Here is a 19,385-nt window from a genome sequence, read left to right on the forward strand (position 1 = left end):
TTCGAGACAGGATTCCTCTGTATAGCCCTGGCTGTCCTGGAACTCACTTTGTAGACCAGACTGGCCTCGAACTCAGAAATCCACCTGCCTCTGCCTCCTGAGTGCTGGGATTAAAGGTGTGCACCACCATGCCTGGCTTAAATGCTTTTGAAAGCTAGCCTTGCATGACTGTAATAAAAATTTCCTTAGTTGTTTTTTTATTTGAGAAAAGGTCTCTCTGCATAGCCCTAGCTGTCCAAGGAACTCACTTTGTAGACCAGACTGTTTTAAATCAAACTCACAGAAAGAAAGATTGGCCTGACTCTGTCTCTCAAGTACTGGGGTTAAAGGTGTGTGCCATCCGGCCAAGCCAAATAATACAGTGAAACCTCTGTGCTTCTATTCACCCTCCCCACTGCTTTGCACTTGTCTTTGTCTTCCTCCTCCCTATCTCCTTCTCACTCCTAAAGGAAATGTCTCAGATCATAGACTGAAGACAGGCATTCTTTTGTGGACACTGCAAGTTTTCACTGACGCTCCTCTCTGAATGCTTGCCAGGCTCTTCAGCCCTGAAAACTCCCAGTCTCTTCTGGATGCACTCTGCATCAGCACTGTTCCCAAGCCTCTAGCTCTTTCCTGTCTTCAGTCCTCTGAGGAGTCAAGTGGCTCTGTCCATGTTAAGAAGAGCAGGTACTATGGGAGGGATCATGGCGTGTGGAAGTTTGTTTCCTCTAACAGCATACTATGATGTAACAGGCCAGATGAAAAGGTTGCAGAACTAAGCGGTGTTGAATTAGCTGCAGGTTCAATGCAGTGCCCAAGCCCATGTATGCTCTCTCATTTGCCTGTCCGCTCACCTTCTAATCCATTACGATGTCTTTAATAGCACTTTTGATGTTTGGTATGAAGTCATGAATAATTTTGCCAATATTTAAACTGTAGTGGAATCTGGGCTTTTATTACATGGCTACAGCTGCAGTAGCATAGTCAAATGATTAATAATCCATGCATTTTTAAAAGATGGAAAGCAGTATAGTTATTATGGCTGACTACTATCTTATGGTCCATATGCATGAGAATTTTACTTGAAAAGTTATTTAATTTTTACTGTATGTGCTAAATGCATGTGTTCAGCTTTATATTGCTGTGATAATATACATGGGATAAGCAGTTTGTGCAGAGGTAAGGATTATTGTGGCTTGTGGTTTGGGGTTTCGGTGTGTGCTTGCCTGGCTCCATTGCTTTTGTGCCTGTGATCAGGACCATGTGTTAGAGCTGAGCTGTTTAACCTCACAGTGGCAGGAAAGGAAGGAAAGGGGAGGGGCTGGGTCCCCATGCTATCTGTAAGGGCACACTGCTTATCACCTGACTGCCTCCCAATGGTGCTCACCTCCTCAAGGGTCACCTCCTCAAGGGTTCACCACTTCCCATAGTGCCATAGGCAACCACTTAAGCCTTTCCAGAGCCAAATTATAGAAAATCAGAAACAATTACAGAAAATTAATGGTTAACCCAGAAGTTACTAAGCATAATACAGAGATAAAAATAGCCCATGGTTGGCTAAATGTGTAATCTCAGTGAGTCAGCCAGAGAACATATGTTGTGTCAAGTGTAAAATCAGTAGTAAAGTAAATGTCTACCACTGTAGCTAGTGGTGGTCGGCTATAATGAGCTGTCAGTCTCTGGCTACCCAGCATTACAGAGCTTCTCATTATGCTACACTGCAGTTCTACAGTAGTTAGTAAAGTTGGCGTCAGGGAGAGCAGACCATTTCTAAGGGGAAACACTGAAGTTGTTTAAATTTTGGGTTCTTGAGTCTAGTTGGACCACACTTTAAGAACTGGATGGAATGTTATGTGAATCTACTCCTTCAGAGTTCCTTGGTCAGCATCACATAGGTAATACCTGCAGCTCCAGCCTGAAAGAAGCTCTCTGGGAGCCCTGTGAGAGGGAACATTAGTAGTCCGTGCTTTGCACATATTTTGATATTTGAGACAGGGTGTAGAGTTAGGAGTATGCCTCAGTGGAATGCTTGTCTAAGAGCTGAGGATCTGGGTTCTGTTTCTATCACTGGAAAAATAACCATAATGTACATAAGTACACATGACTTAGGTTTTTATAGCTTCTTTATTGTGTGCCTCAGATCCTTAATGTTTGAAAAGTAAGTTTAAAATTTAAGTATTATGTGTTAGTGGGGAGAGAATTTATATAAACCCTTGTATAAAAAAATACAACCTAAATTAAAACATGTTAGCTTGCAATAATCTTCATAGGACTTTTAACTTAATTGAAATAATTGTAATTTAAAATTGTACCTCAGATTAAAATCCAGGACTGAAACTATACTTATAAGTAAATTGTTATATGAAATTTTAATTTAGTAACCATATTCACTAATAATATCATTACCATTGAACTACACACTTAGAATATAGACACAATTATTAGTGCCATTTTCAACACTTAACTCAGTGTTGAGGATTGTATAAGTACTTTAGTTCATGCTTGTTATAACCCTGGGAGAAAGGCAATATATTTGTACTGTTTGAAGATAAAGAACTTTACTAAGGTTAAGTAATATACTCCTAGCATGGCAGAGTTCCCAACCTTAAGTAATCTTAATGTACTGAAGACAAGGTACAGCCATCACAAGTGAATGTACATTTATATGCCAGATATTAAATAAGTGATGATAAATAGATAAACTAATTACAAGTAATTAATTTGTAGCAGCTTGAGGAGTTAAATAGAACAGTGTGTGATAACTGCCTATCTGAGCACAGCACTAAGTGGGTACTTTCAGTTCTTCTGTTAAGCACAGGTAGAACTTGGATGCTTGCAAAAGGAAGGTGTTGAAGGGTACCTGTCATACAAAGTCTGCCTGGAAAGAACAGTAAAATGTAGCGCCGAGAATAAGGATGTCCAGAAGCCATAGTTTCTTTGACACAGCAGGAGAGCTGACTTAGCCCTATAGATTACAGGCTTTGGCCGACATGCTGGACTGTAACTCAGTTTTGCTCTCTCTCATTGGTCACTCCCATTTAGAGTTCCCCTCTTCTGCCTAAGTGCCTCTCAGTTGAGACAGGATTTTCAGAGGGTAGGGCACACGATTTTTCCTTTGAATGGTTTTCCGTATTGGGATTGCATTCTTTACTGAACCACATCCATCTTGCTGCAGATTGGGTTGATGAGTAGTACACAGCAGGTAACCATATAGAACCAGGCCATGTAGATGTGCAAGGCTGCCAAGGCCACCCAACGTTTTTCATACCTTGGTCATCTATTACTGCTCCTTCCAGCACCCAGATTCACTGGTCTTAGCACTGGATTCCTGTCATCCAGTTTACTGACTCATACATTTGGAAGATATCCTGGAAGTCAATTTTAATTCCTTCAGATGATTAAATGGCAATGATTTGGACTTTAGAGTTATGATTATGTAGCTCATTGTTTTGTGTAATATACATGAGTAATTTAATCTCAGAATAAGAAGTTCCTGTATATTGTGAGTTAAAACTAATTTATTTGTAATGGATAAATATGTTGAATATAGATATTTTATTATTTCAGTATGTTTACTAGCCTTTCATATGTTAAGCTCACATTCTATACCCTAAATAGACTAAGCATCTTATATTTAATTATTCTGCTTAAACTATGTGGAGTTTTTAATCATCAAAGTATTAATGACCTTATTTAAAGTTTAGATAATAGGCTCTAGAAGCAAAATAATTGCCTATTGGAATTGAGAAAAGATAATGGTAGTTGAATCTCTTTTTTCCTGGTGTTATGAAACCTAAAACACTGGACATTCTACAAGGCAGGAGATATTGTCTCTTTGTTACACTGTCTGGTATATGTGATGTCTAAATACTACAGAATGGGTGAGTGACTATACAGTGGAAAATGGTGACTGGCAAGGTGTCAGGAAAACAGTTTGTGATGTACTATAATATATAAAAAGAGCAACATTGATGCTATTTCATACAGGTTATTACGGATACTCCAGCAACTAATGTCCTTGATCTGATGATTCTTTTGAAATGTTAACTAGGGATAGAGAAGGAAAATTCAATTTGAGGATTGGTTACATAACATATTGTAGACTATTTGAAAATAACTTCCATCATACAGAAAAAAAAGTTAACTGCTTTTTCTTCTTAACAAAGGGAAGTCCTTCATGATTTCAGAATTATTTGTGTATTATTTGCCTGTAAGGAAGCAGACTTCCTTATAATTGTTATAATTATAATTGTTTTGCTGATTTCCTTCTTTGCACTTCTCTAACTCACCACCTCTCCTCTCCTCGCCAGTGTTCCACTTCCGACTTAATGTCACATGTGTTCTATTCTCCCAACCCACTTTCAGAGTTTTCTTTTTTAAAAAATAAAAGTCCACCGGTATCTTGTTTTCCTTAAAGCTTTAATGGGTTTGGAGAAGCCAGGCTCATGGCTGAACTAGATAGATCCCCCTCACCACAGCTGTTCCCTTCCTTCCTTACAGTAGCACCCAGGAGCCTTCTCAGCAATCGGTGTCATCTGGAGCTTCACCTCTGAGTGCGTCTGAGGGCCCAGAGAGCCCAGGTTCCAGCAGACCCGCGGTGGCTGGCCTCCGCTCCGCTGCTGCTTTCAAGCCTGTAGGATCCACCGGCGGCAAGTCACCTAGCTGGCAGCGTCCAAACCAAGCAGGTATTCCAAAGAAATCCCGCACTCTTGACTTTTCTAGAGCGAAAGTTTGAAATGTGTTCTAGCAGGTACAATAGTACTGTGCTAGTGAAAGCCATTCTCAACTATTTAAGATCTAGGAACAACTATACAGAATCTCAGCAGCTGCTTTGCTCTTCAGAATGTCTCAGCAGCATCCTCTGTGCCTCACGCGTGCCCTTTGCTTGTTCTGGAGACATATCAATCAAGAGGGGAAAGAGCACACAGTACTGGAAAGGAGGTATTTAAATACTGACACGTAACACTTCAGGCTCAGTGAAGAAAGCTGAATTCTCAGTCACCTCTCTAGATAAGACCTTCAGATACAAATATTCATCGCTCTGACCCTCCATCTTCTGATATATAAAAGTCAGGAATTCTAAACCATCTACTGTTTCTCCAACATAAGCAATGTCTATGGGTAAACGACAGAAATAGCTGTGCTAGGAGTAGGGAGGTAGCTTAGTTGGTCAATTCCTAACACATTAGCCAGAAGGTCTGAGTTCAGTCCCCAGAACTCATGTTAAAAAGCCTGCATAGCCGTCTGTACGTGCTTGTAATCCAAGCACAGGGAGACGGAAATAGGAGGATCCCTAGTGCTCCACAGCCTGCCAACCTGGCCTACTCAGCAAGTCCCAGGCCAGTGGGAGACCCTGGCTCATAGAACTACACAGATAGCACCTGGGAATCAACCACAAGGTTGGCCTTGGGCTTTCACAGAACATGTATACACACACACACACACACACACTACCTCTGTTAAAATGATGGGATTATACCTTGAGACTTTCCAACCCCAAGTTCAGCTTTTCCCTTCTCCTGGGTACTGTGTCATTAAGTTCCTTACAGTACCTAACCATTGATTATTTGCTATCTTGTCTGATGATCTCCAGTATCCTCAAGGCCTTTGAAATGCTTGCTGTGTCCTGGTAACATTTCAAATGCAGTGTGCCTGAAAATGTGATTTCCTACCCTGGGGTATATGCCCTCTGATCAGCAGCAGATTATGAACTTTAGACTAGACTCCTCATTCTCACAGTATCCAATACCAGCAGGCGCTCCGATACAGTATGTATCACGCCTCTTCTCTCCTTTGCACCATTGCTTTGGCTCAGGCCCTCATCAGTGTGTTGTTGCTTATTTTATGTCATAGTGATGTTTGTACATGCTGTTGATTCTGTGGAGAAGCTCCAAGAACAGTTGTCCCTCAGTATGCATGGAAGATTGACTCAGGCTCACTTGCAGAGGCACAAATCCCTTATTGAAAAGGACATAATATTTGTGTTCCCTGATGATTGAGAGATGTTGAATACCTTATTAGCCATTTGTATTTCTTCTCATGAAGAACCCTGATCAGTTCCATAGCACATTTGGGGGGTTAGGTCTTTTGTTTTCTTGATGTTCACTTTTTGAATTGTCTACTCTAGATATGAGTTCTCTTGTTAGATGCATCCTGGTAAAAGGTTTTGTTTTGTTTGTTTTTTAATTCTGTAGGGACCTCTTTTTTTGATCGACCATTTTCTTTATTGTGCAAACCCATTTTAAGTTCCTAGGGTCATGCTTGTCATTCGTTTGCCTTCTTTTCTAAATAGCCAGGATCCTATTCAGAAAGTCTTTACCTATGCCTGTCTTTAGTGTACTCCCTCCTTTTCCAGTTAACCAAGAGCAGTATCCACAGTTTCATGCACTAACGCTAGACTGGGCCCTTTACTATTCCATACTGGTTTTGAAAGAGGCTCAGGAAGCCCCACTGGGAAGCTGTTTAGCAGGCCACCAGGGATGGGCATACTATCTAAGGAAGTGGACCAAAATCCAGTGGCTAGTCCTCTATCCGTGCTTATGCAGCCAATTGTTAACACTCAGCGAGTCACCAAAGCATGTGCACATCCTCTGCTGACTTTAAACTGTCCAGAGGTTATCTACCTACTCAATATAATGTAAGGGATGTGGACATACTGCTATGCTGCATTGTTTAGGAGATATGATGTGAAATAGAAGTGTGTAGATGGTTAGTACTTCTTTTTCCCCTCAGATACTTTTTATCCAATATAGAAACTTCAGAATGGACGGCTGACTGTATCTGTGTTTTCAGGGAAAGAAGATCGGCCATTATATATAATATAGAGATCTTTACAAGAATTAGACTGCTAAATTATTTCTAAAAACAAAATGTTCAGACTAGCCTCTGACACTTGTTGGTCATTGCCATAGCACGACCTATTTCTTTGGGAGGAAAGTAGTGATCAAGCATAGCCGTATTGAGCTATTTCCATTCACTTCAAGCCCGTATATTGTGACAGGGACTCGCTGTAGTTATCTTGCATGTGTTTTTAGTACCAAAATAATTTTAAGAAAAAAAATGGCTTTGATGTCATTGGAATGTGACAGGACAGTGTCTTACAAGATACAAAGCGCTTAATTTCTAAGGTCAAAGCTGAAATCCGGACAGAAAATGTAGCTGATGATTAGATAATTCAAAAACTCATAATAAAATATTCTTTTCTAAGTAAAATAATTCCCGGGAAAAACACTACATTAAAACCACCACAAGAGGGTGATAGAGTCCTTTCTTCTCTGATTCTTAAGAGACTAATCAAATCAGACAAGCAGCAACTGTAGTCATGACCCTTATACCTAGCATTTAAAACATGATATGTTTGTAGAAACTATAGATAATTTAATATGAGAAATATTATAACCTAGTAGCATACATATAATAAAACAGTATTGTCAAACAAAATTTTTTTCTATTGTGAGATTGTAATTCAATTACATCATGACACTTCACTCAAAATCAAAAATACATTTGAGACAATGCTATCACTTTAGTCTGAGGACACAAAAATACGTATTTAATGCTTTCTTACTAGACAGATTCTAATAGTTTATATTACTTTGTAGAATTTAAAAATAAAACTTAATTTCCAGGCTCTCATGTTTCTATTATACAGTACCTGGAAGTATGTCATTTAAAAGAGCAAAATGACACGCCTTTAGAACATAGTATTAGTATTTGACATTTCTAAGAGATTTCTGATGAAGACTTTCAAGTCCTTTGGAATTAGGGCATGGTTGGTGGTTCTTGATGGCTTCTTAGTTCACCTGTGAAAGCAGCGGTGCAGGTCAAAGGGCAGCAGAACCTGACAGCACAGGTCAGTGGGCCATGATGACTCACATGGCATGAAAGCCAGGGACGTGGCTGCTGTCCCACTAAGAGCTTGATTTCCTAGTTAGTTCATATATTTGCTCTGCTATCCACAAAGGAAAGAAAAACAGACTTGATCTAAGTATTTTAAAATAACTCCAGTGGTTGTCTGAGAAAGATGGTCAGAATGAGCAAGTTCCAGTCTGTGATTAACATAGTTGATTCTGAAATCAGTGTAATAGCTGGGAGATGGCATTTATCTAGCTTTATTTTGTTGGGGCATATTTGTAAATCTTTATGGGGTACATTCTGATAACTTGGCACATGTATACATTGTTTGATGATAGAGTCAATAGTTAGTACTTCCTTTTCTTCCAAAAACAAAAACTGTTTCACTGTGTGGGAACTTGGTACTCTTGCATGTAGCCAGCATTCCCCCAAATGAAATAGAATGGTGCAGAACATTTCAGAGTATTTTGATGTGCTATTTAAAAATACTATGAGAACTGTGATTTTTATAAACATGTTTCATGATATACCTACATAACAAAAAGTGGGAATGTTCAAAGGCTAGCACACAGATATGCTTTGACACAAAAGGTGAGGAAGTGTGTTTACTATGCTGTATAGTTTAGAAAATAGTGTGAGAAGACTTGATTTTAAAAACATATATTGTACTTTTTGTTAATTGAATTGGTAATTGTATTTTTAAATGAAAGGCTTAAAAGCTCAAAAGAAAACAAAGGGAGGACTTTACCAAAAAGGTTTTTTGAAATTATAAGACATTCTAGTGTATTCTAAGCCTGTGCTTCACTTATGTAAGTCTCCTAAAGTTCTGCCTTTATTAGATGTTTCTCTTGTGGTGTTGCAGAACTTGTATAGAGTATTTACCATAGTGTATAGTATATAGTGGTGTATAGTACTGCGGTACCTTTCAGAGTACAGTGATGCTAGAATAGATGACAACCAGGGGTTGAGTGTGCATGTAGCAGCATTAGAGTTTAGACTGGACTGTTTTCATGAGGCATCGTCAGTGCCACTTCCTTTTATCATTAAACACTTGCCAGCTGGTTTAGATAACTTGCCAGTTATCTAAAAAGATAACTCTTTTGAGATGTAAAATGTTTAAAATTCATAGACTAGATGAAAATACTAAGATAGAAAAGTAGTAAGAATTCAAGTTGAGTTTTGAACAAGTCAGCAGTGTTACTGCCTACTTCCTCATGCCTGTGTCACATAACTGTCACAAATAGAAACAGTGACTACAACCTAGGGCCATACTTAAAAATGGAGTTTTTTCTTGTTATTTATCAGAATTGGGATTTTTTTTAAACCTGTATTGAATTCACTTTTGTTTGTTTGAAGAGCTAGGGATGAGTCCCTGGGTGTCATACATTCCAGGCATGTGCCGTACCACTGAGCTACATCGTACAGCCTCAATATTTATGTATTAAAATTTTATTCGTGAAAGCTTCATATTATATATAAATAATAAGTAGCTAGATGAGTATTTTTAAACCTTTGTAAATTTAATAGTAATAGTTTAAAAATATATACCTGTGTTTTTGTAGGTGACCTAATTTGCTATGTAATGGTTTTTCTACATTCCTAGTAAGTTATGATCACCAGATTAGGTAAACGTAAATCACTAGATGCAAACATGGGTATAAAAATATTACTGTCTTACCAAATATAGTAAAACATATTTTTCATGAAGGCACAGAGGGCCATTTTGTGTTGAAATACATTAATTAGCCTAATCAAACACAGAATGCAAACGATGAATTTGCTGGAATATAAGCAGTGCTTTGCTACATCAGGCTGTATTGTCCATTGTACTTAGTTGTGTGGTGTGGTGTGGGTGGCTCTGGTGTATGTAATGTGTCCCCCACCAGGTATGAGTTCTACGGGGCTACCCTTTTCAGTCATATGCTTCTGCTTTTTGCAAGAAGGGTCCTGTATGACTCTGGAGGACTTCAAACTAATGATGCTTCTGTTTCCACCTCCCTAGCAGCTATGATGATGGGTTTGTCCCACTGTGCCCAACTCTGAGGCTAACCTTTTGAGTCTACAATTTCTTTGTTAAAATAAGGATCTTAAAGTGCCTCTGCAGCACTGTTGTGAACATATGAGCTGGCATATTGACATGCTTAGAAGATAGAGCAGGAAGGGTTCAGAGTCCATCCTTGACCCTGTCATAACAGTATCAAGAACTTATACTGTTTTGAACCAGCAAAGTGGATGTCACAGAACTTCCCTGTGTGCAGCTGTTTGGAGCTCCCTGCTGCAGGCAGTGTACCTTCTTCCTGGGGCCTTCAGTAAGTTTCCTCCTCTCCTCCACTATCTTCTGCAGCCTCATTTCATAAGGTTTTTCCCTGTGTTTCTAGTTCAGTCCTGCCAAAATTGCCAGCATCCATTATTCACACAGTTCCATGCCTTGTACAGGCTGCTCTTGAGTGCACTTCTTCACTTGCTCTCCCACCCTGTAACTCCTCTAGTCAGACACCATTTATCACCTGCTTAGTACAGTTTCACCGAGCCTCTGGCTGGGCACCTATTTTTTCTCCATGGTCCATACAACTGTGGCAGTGTCTTTACCATAGAATTCATTATGTTCATTTTAATTGTTTTTATAGACCTTGAAGGGTGTGGCCAAGGTTTACCATACCAACCTTGCTTTAGAGCACCTGCCTGGTATGCGGCAGTTTCTTTGGTAAATGTTAGTCCATAGACCAAATGCCTTATTTTGAAGCCTTTCATGTAATTTGGGGGAAACAACATTCATTTGTCATCAGGATGTTCAGTCTTCTTGGGCTTCAGGTTTCTTTAAGTGTTACTGAACAAAGGTGAAAGCAGTATCTGACAAAGCAGCTATTTAAAAATCCCAAAGCGCTGAGGACAAGGCCATGCTACCAGCCCCCTGAAGCATCAAATTAAGAGTTAAAGGAGGTGAATGTAAGCAATACTGTAATTACTTGCTGCTCTCTATAGCCAGTAATTCAAAATATTAGCAATTCTGTAACCATGGCCTGATTTTCTTTCTCTAAAAAAATAAGGAAATCATTGTAACCAAGGGACCAAACAGTGGAGCACAGTGGGAATATTAGGGATGTGGCTCATCTTACTTTGGATAGTAAATTTGAGCACAAAGCACCAGTACATTGCATAGAAATCAGCAACAGATGTGCAAAGAAAAGTTACCTCTGATTACAGGGCCCAGGTCAGAAAATGTGGAGCTCTGCAGCAGCAGAAAGGGAGTAGAAAACACTTGAATAAAGAATACAACTTGGAGGTAGAAAACATACTTGTTTATGGTGGAGTTTTATTTTGCTCAGGAATGAGATTTTAATGTTTATGCACACATATGTACCAAAAAATAAAAACACTCAAAGGACCTCAAGACTTTAATTTCTTAAAGGAAGTGCAAGTTGTTCGGGATGTTTTAGTGACCAGAGAGGAAGTAGGATTAATGGAGTAGTGGGGGCCTGGCCAGTGAGTGCTTAGAGCATTTCATAGTGTGGGCTTGCTTCTGAAAAGAAGCTATTAATAGATCTGTAATCTGTGTAGTAGCAGAGTTGGATTGGCTCTATTGAAAGATCAATATATCTTTAATGTGTTTAAACAGACCATGCTGATTTCTCTGTAGTGAGACTGGAGTCCAGAGGTGTTCTACCATAGAGGTAGTGATGGCAGATACCACTCACCTTAGGCACTGGTGATAGGAATGGAGATAGTTCTGGGGAGAACAGACCTGTGACCTTAGCATCTTTAACCTGAGTCGGGTGCTGCTTAACCATTGTTTTCCCAGGGAAGGAAGGAATTGTGATAGAGAACTTAGACATCACACTCTAAAACACTGTCAGAGAGATCAAGTATATGGTCAAGTGTGTAGCTTAGAGAAAACAGACATTCAGCTTATTCCCGACCCCACACCCCATATCCAGGAATCTTATGGAGGCATTTTCCTCATATGTTCTGTCCTCTCAGATGACGTTAGCTTGTGTCAAGTTGACATCAAACTGTCCAGCACATCTTCTTTCACCGTAATGCTCGATTTGTTGCATCTTTACAGTTAGCTGTTTTCATTTACAGTTCTTAGTGTGAGGAAGCATCACCTGCGTGCCTTCTTTAATTGTGTGTGCACAGAGCTCCCAGGTGAGCCTTGTTTACTGTCGTGCTGGCTGACAGTGGTAAGAGATAAATGGATTTTTTTAAAAAAGTGTTTTCTTTTTTTTTTTTTAATTTTTAATATTTTTATTACATATTTTCCTCAATTACATTTCCAATGCTATCCCAAAAGTCCCCCATAGCGCCCCCCACTTCCCTACCCACCCATTCCCATTCTTTTGGCCCTGGCATTCCCCTATATTGGGGCATATAAAGTTTGCAAGTCCAATGGGCCTCTCTTTCCATTGGGTCATCTTTCGATACATATGCAGCTAAAGACAAGAGCTCCGGGGTTCTGGTTAGTACATCATGTTGTTCCAACAATAGGGTTGCAGATCCCTTTAGCTCCTTGGGTACTTTCTCTAGCTTCTCCATTGGGAGCCCTGTGATACATCCAATAGCTGTCTGTGAACATCCACTCCTGTGTTTGCTAGGCCCCAGCATAGACTCACAAGAGACAGCTATATTTGGGTCCTTTCAGCAAAATCTTGCTAGTGTATGCAATGGTGTCAGCGTTTAGAAGCTGATTATGGGATGGATCCCTGGATACGGCAGTCTCTAAATGGTCCATCCTTTCATCACAGCTACGAACTTTGTCTCTGTAACTCCTTCCCTGGGTGTTTTGTTCCCAATTCTAAGAAGGTGCACAGTGTCCACACTTTGGTCTTCATTCTTCTTGAGTTTCATGCGTTTAGCAAATTGTATCTTATATCTTGGGTATCCTAAGTTTTGGGCTATTAAAAGCTCCCATGCAAGTATAAGCTATTCTACCTGATATTATGGTGGCATACTTAAACACAGTAAGCACATGCCATTTAGTGTTTAGCATACCTAACTTCTGATACTCTATATTAAAGAATCACCAATTTCCATGCTAGTTAGGTAGAGACTTGCTCTATAACCTTTATTAGCCTCAAACTCACCGCATGGCTCTTCTCCCAGGTGCTGAGATTACAGACAGACAGGTGCCTGTACACCCAGCTTTCCCAGCATTCCTGCTAAGTCATTGTTCTCGTTATAAAAATCAGGTGACACACACAGGTTTTACTAATCACTTGCTTTTTTCATTTTTGGTATGTGAGTATATGTGTTTCAGGAGTGTGTGCACCCACGTGTGGGTATGCTTGCCTCCGTATGCCCCTTTAGGACCAGAGGTTGCCAGTGTCTTCCTGACATTCTCCAGTTTGGTTCTGTGACAGGGTCTTTCACTGAACCTGAAGGTCACGATTTTAACTAGATTGTCTCCTCACTTCTCCCCACTGCTGGTGTTAGGGGAGCATGCCACGTGCTTTATTGTCACATATGTGCTAAGCTCTCCTGCTTGCTGTTTGCACAGCAAGTATTTACTCTCTATGCTATGTCCCCAGCCTCCACTTGGTTTTCCTTTTAGACACAAATGTGTTTTAATAAAAGCAGGGATTCTTAGTTGATGGTGATGTCAAAGTATAAAATTGGTGCTTTCTAAAGAATATAAGTTGTGATTTGGAGAAGCACAATATAAATAAGCTTATTTATATTATATTACATAAAAGAGTGATCAGTTAGGAATATTTTAGGGAATAGTACATGTGAGGGGGTCAGAGGTAAAGGAAAGTGACAAACATAGTTTACAAAGCACTTAGTTGACTGTAGTGCCTCTTACACTCTTTGTTGAAGGAGGACTCATCACCCCTACTTGAATACAGAGGCAGCCTAGAAAGGACCAAACCGCATCTCCTAACAGTAACATGGTAGATATTGCTCATTAGCAGTAATCATTTCATTGGTATTTCAGCTTTAAAAATACCTTTATCAAGACTACACAAGTCATTACAGTTAAGTTGACTATTACTAACAAGTTAACAGGCTCTGAGAAAAGTAAAAGGAGCTATCCAGTTTATAGTACCGTGACCCAATACTTTGACCCTAGATGGCATTAGTGATTACATCAGGAGGCCCAGATCTCAAAGGGACAGCATGGAGAGGATTCCATGGGCCTGGTAGCTGCTAAATCTGTTTTGGGTGGCGTATTATTTGCATCTAAACTTCCCATTTGAAATTCAGATCATTTAGCTATGATTTAGCTATTTCACCACTGTATTGTGTGATGCCTGAGCATATCTTATTGTGTGGAGTACAGTTCTGAAGTAAAATACAGCCTTTTGCTTTATTATGAGTTAGACAGAGCTAGGGAGAGATATGATATGTTATTTTTGTTTCCAAGAAAGACTCATTTATTTGTGAGATTTGATTAGATCCAAGCCTGAATGATGTTCATCTCAGTTATAAGTGGATATAAATTCTATCTTTATTTGAAGGCTAAAGTAGATAGGGGTGAGAAAGGAAATTACTGATACTACAGCCACCCCAAATTTCATTGTAGGCTTTGTGCTACGCTAATAAATCTAGGTAACTAGATTTGCTCAGCTTAGATGGATGGATTTATTGGTTCTATTTTAAATTTTTGTATGAGTAAGTAAATTGCAACCAGTTGCATGTATTTCATCTCTTCTAATAATATTTTATTGCCATCTGGTCCCTGCATTTTAACATCATTAAATAGTTCACTCGCTGCAAAGTCCTGCGTGGAGCTGCCCACTGTCAGGATTGGGGTGTGATGCAGAGATTGTGCTTGCAGTCTTCATATAGCAAATCCATTCAAATGTAAAACCATGGTTCTTAGGGAAGAAATAGTGATGCCCTTAAGTATCCACTTTCTCTTCTTGCGAATGTTTTCCTTGGGAGCTTTGCTTTGGTGTTGGAGTCTGTTTAGTGTTGTGGGGCCCATCTGTAGAAGCCCTCCGCTCTTCCACTTGCCATCTCATGCTGGCACACTCACCCTCCATATAGAAAAAGTATCTAGATCTGTTATAAATGCTTTCCTTAAAGAGTTTCTACTCTTATTTCACACATTTGGTCACACCTGGCCTACCTGCTGTCAATTTCTTTTTTAAAATAAGGTTTTGTTGAAGCGTGGCCATGCTCATTTCTTTATGTATTACCCATGGCTATTTTCAGGCTTCAGTGATATATTTAAATATTTGCTGTCTTAGTTGGGGTTTTATTGCTGCAAAGAGACACCATGACTACAGAAAACATTTAATTGGAGGTTACTTACAGTTTAGTGGTTTAGTCCATTATCACCATGGCCAAAAAGCATGGTGGCAGGCAGACTTGATGCTGAAAAAAAGAGTGAGCCACTGGCCCTGGCCTGGGCTTCTGAAACGCAAAGCCCACCATAGTGGCACACCTACCCCAACAAACCCGTATCTCTTAAGAGTGCAACTTCCTATGACCCAATAGGGGTCATTTTCATTCAAAAGACATTTTCAAAAGAAGCAAAAAGTCATACAAAGTCTGAAATAGTAATTTCATGCTTCCTTACAGGAAAACCCAAACTCTGGAGTCAAGCTGGATGAACAAGGAAGATAGCATACTTCCTAATTCTGCACAGTAGATGCAAACTTTACTGGGGAGCTGGAAGCACCTTTTGTTGTAGTATTAACCCTGTTTCACGTGTGATTACCTATCGGCTTATTCCCCTGGGTATATCTTTCAAGTCAAGTTTTTGGTGTAAATAATGAGTCTAATCTATAAGGGGTGGTTTAATAATGAGATGCTTTGTTAATCAGATCAGATCTCATGTTGAGTTTGACCCCTGACATTTCTGAGGTATTCTGTGCACATTCTGGAATGTAGGTACATCTTCTTCACACTGCTTCATTTTCTTTCTTTACGCTTGGTGGTGCTTATGTTTTCCATATTGGGAAGCTGAGCACAAATGATGGCGTTTCTAATGCTGCAGCTTAGAAAACAGTATCACTTAACATGATAAAGTCTTTTATTTTTTCCCTTTCTATATCAGTCTTTGCCTAATGAGGATTCTATTTATGTGGGTACTTTGAGACCTATTTCTCTTCCTTCCTTTTCTCTAAAGATTAGGCTGTTTGTGTTTGTTTGTTTTTGTTAAGGTGGTAAACTAGTTATTTTTATTTCATCTTGAAAAATATGAAATAATGTATATATTTACATGTTTTCTTTTGCAAATACACTCAAAATTACAATTATTTTTATAGTCATATAGTACAATCTGTTTTCAAACTCACTGTGTAGCTAAAGTTGATCTTGAACTCATGACCCTCCACCCTCAACATCTCATAGTAGAGTTGGAGCAGAGAACTACCATGCCTAGCTAGAAATTTAATATCCATTTTTGTATGCATGTATATATGTACATGTTTTTATGTGTTGAGGATGGAGGTCAATGTCCTGTCTTCCTCAATTGCTGTCCATTTTAATTTTTTAGACTCGATGTATTAGTCCGGGTTCTCTAGAGGAACAGAACTTATATAATGAAATACATATATGATTTATTAGAACGGCTTACAGGCTGTCTGCCAACTGACTGTCCAAAACCCCAGTAGTTGTTCAGTCCATAAGGCTGCGTTTCTCAGCTGGTCTTCAGTACAGTATATGCCAGAATCCTGAAAAAGTAGGCCCTAATGCCCATAAAGAAGTGGACTTGTCCCCAAGAGTGAGGACAAGCAAGCAAAGAGAAAGAGCTGCCTTCTTCCATGTCCATTAATTTTAATTTTAATATTTAAAGTTAAATCTGGTGTGGCTCAGACTAAAGGTGTATCTTCCCACATCAAAAGATCTGGATTAAAAGTGAGTCTTCACATTTCAAGTGATTTAATGGAGAAAAAGACTCTTCACAAGTGTTCCCAGCCTCTTGGGTTTTAGTTAATTCCAGATGTAGTCAAGTCTAGATAATCCTCACAGTTTATCTAGACTGGCTGGCCAGCAAGCCTTAAGGATTCTCTTTCCGTCCCCATGCCTGAGAGTTTACATGCTTGTGCCCATGCCTAGCTTTTATGTGGGTACTGGGGATCCAAGCTCCAGCCCTCATGTTTGCATGGCCAGCATTTTACAACTGAGCTGCCTCCCCAGGCTGCAGATAAAGCTAACAATCCTTTTCAATATTCCTCAGGTTATAATTACACCTCAGTTTTGTTTTTTAATATAATGTTTGGGTAAAATATCTAAGCAGTTACAGGTGCCTGCCATCAACCTTGCTGCACCTCATTTGATACCTAGAACCCTCATGAAATGAGGAGAGGACTGACTCCTGCCTAGTGTACTCTGACCTTCTTGGTGCTGTGGCACACACACAAACATGTAGATGCATGTTAAATAAGATTTTTAGATTTTCAAAAATAAATATTTTGTTTCAGTCCTTTTTTGTTTCTTTTGCTTTTTATTCTTTTTCATTTTTATGAATAATGCTGGCGTTCCACAATAAAAGCATGAACTTTATGTCATACATAGGAACAATAATGACATTATTCAAAAGACGCTGTACGTATTTATGATAAATGAAATCATTTGCTGATTTTAATTAATCGTAGCAAAACCCTATGTGTTAAGATCTTGTGTTTTTTTATCTGCTATGTAATTGCAACTATAACCCAAAGAAAATTTTTGTGTGAGGTTGATAGGGAGAAAAAGACAAGTCTGGGTACTGAGTAATATTTGGTAAGATGCAATATAAAAAAATTAAAGAGAATGGTGCTTAATGCAAGTTCCTGTATTCACTTTAATTAAGACTTTCTAGATCCAGTTTAATCTGAGTTCTTAATGTTGAAAGGATGGCTGCTAATGGAAGAGACTGTTCTCGTGAGGTGGCAGTGATATTTGATTCTTAGCCTTAGATGCACCTGTTCCAATTCTTCATGGCGGACATGCCAGCATTCCCCACTGCTTACATAAATGATAATAGTTTAATCTGTCCAATTTTGCTTTTAATCACTGAATTAAGCAAGTCCTTGATGCCACTTAATAAAAATTGCACAAACCTCAGAGTGTCCTCTGATCTTAGATCTTGGCTTAACTCTTTCCATTTTTTGCTGCATATAATTTCACGCCTGGATTATGAAAAGTAGACTGTTGCTTATGCTTTCAACATAAGGAGCTTGATAGAAAAATGCACAGACCCTGTTTTTCTCTTGGCCACCATCTGTTTAAGATGGTTGGGAAAGGGCAGAGAAGAAAGCACTCACTGTCCACAATACTATGTGCGTGTGGTCATACTGCTACTCGATTTAGTGTGTGTAAAATTTCTACCATACCTTCAAGAACATACTCGGCTGTTGAATTACAACTCAAAAGTGTCACATTGATATGGACCAGTTATTTATACAAGCCCAAGATTAGCTTCAGTGTTTCAAAAGGAGCACCTCTCTCAGTTCAGACAGTTGTTTTTCACATCATAAACTCATATATGACTTCTGAAAGCCGAGCTAGAGCAGTGGACACTTGTCTTTTATCTTTCTGGTAGCATTCATATTCATTAACATTTTAAATATCGGCTCATTCTTCTAACAATGAAAGTAAAGTAATACATGATTTTTATAAGGAATCAGAATTTTTATAGTTATTTCTAGGTTAATTCCCATAATTTTCTTTGTTACTTACTTTTTAAAAACTATACAAACACAAACACATAACTCCTTTTAACTATTTTTCAAAACATAATATATCCAATCTTACATATGCCTTATTCGAAGAATTTTACACCTATTAAAGATTAAAGAATAGATAGCTATGTTTAAAGCAACAGTCACACTATGTACTGGCTGGTTTTGTGTGTCAACTTGACACAAGCTGGGGATATCACAGAAAAAGGAGCCTCTCTCTGGGAAATGCCTCCACGAGATCCAGCTGTAAGGCATCTTCTCAGTGATCAAGGGTGGGAGACCCCTTGTGAGTGCGACCATCCCTGGGCTGGTAGCCCTGGATTCTATAAGAAAGCAAACTGAGCAAGCCAGGGGAAACAAGCCAGTAAGCGGCATTTCTCCATGGCCTCTGCATCCAGTCCTGCCTCCAAGTTCCTAACCCTATATTAGTTCCTGTCTTGACTACCTTTGGTGATGAACAGCCATGAGGAAGTGTAAGCTGAATAGACCTTTTCCTCCCCAACTTGCTTCTTGGTCATGATGTTTTATGCAGGAATAGAAACCTTGACTAAGACACACTGTGAATACATAGATTTTAGTCCCTTGTCCCTTTTGGCTTGTGAATCTGTAATGAAGTCTCATGACAGGAGTGTGTGGCAGAGGAAGCCCATCCACCTCACAGCCCATATCAAGAGATCATGCTGGGGTGTAAACTCCTACTAGACCCCACTTTTTAAAAGGGTCTTCCACCAACTCCTAGCACCTTGGATGGGGACACAAAGCCATGTCTTATGTACTTCTCAGAAACATTTTATATCTGAACTGTATTGTACTGTAAGAAAATCAATTATTTGTTGGTCTGTAACTTTTTTTAAACTTCATGAAGGCATAAATCGTTCTTATTCATAGAGGTAGAGCTGAGCTCATAGCTCAGTGCTGAGTAGTTCGTAAAGCAGT

At 39.2% G+C, this 19,385-nt stretch overlaps 1 protein-coding gene across 11 annotated transcripts in view; it reads left to right on the forward strand.

Annotated features, from left to right (window-relative positions):
- Positions 1-19,385, forward strand: part of Pdlim5 (PDZ and LIM domain 5) — a 159,453-nt gene that overhangs the window by 116,388 nt on the left and 23,680 nt on the right. For 5 of the 11 annotated variants that reach the window (XM_085835471.1, XM_085835472.1, XM_029475105.2 and 2 more), the window contains 2 exons: positions 538-669; positions 4,483-4,667. In XM_085835471.1, the coding sequence (XP_085691597.1) occupies positions 538-669; positions 4,483-4,667 (317 nt within the window). The remainder of the gene's footprint in view (positions 1-537; positions 670-4,482; positions 4,668-19,385) is intronic. The other 6 variants (XM_085835475.1, XM_085835477.1, XM_021157645.3 and 3 more) reach the window with 2 other exon arrangements.

Source organism: Mus caroli, unplaced genomic scaffold (assembly GCF_978045245.1).
Source record: "Mus caroli unplaced genomic scaffold, Mus_caroli_1 scaffold_3, whole genome shotgun sequence".
NCBI lineage: Eukaryota > Metazoa > Chordata > Mammalia > Rodentia > Muridae > Mus > Mus caroli.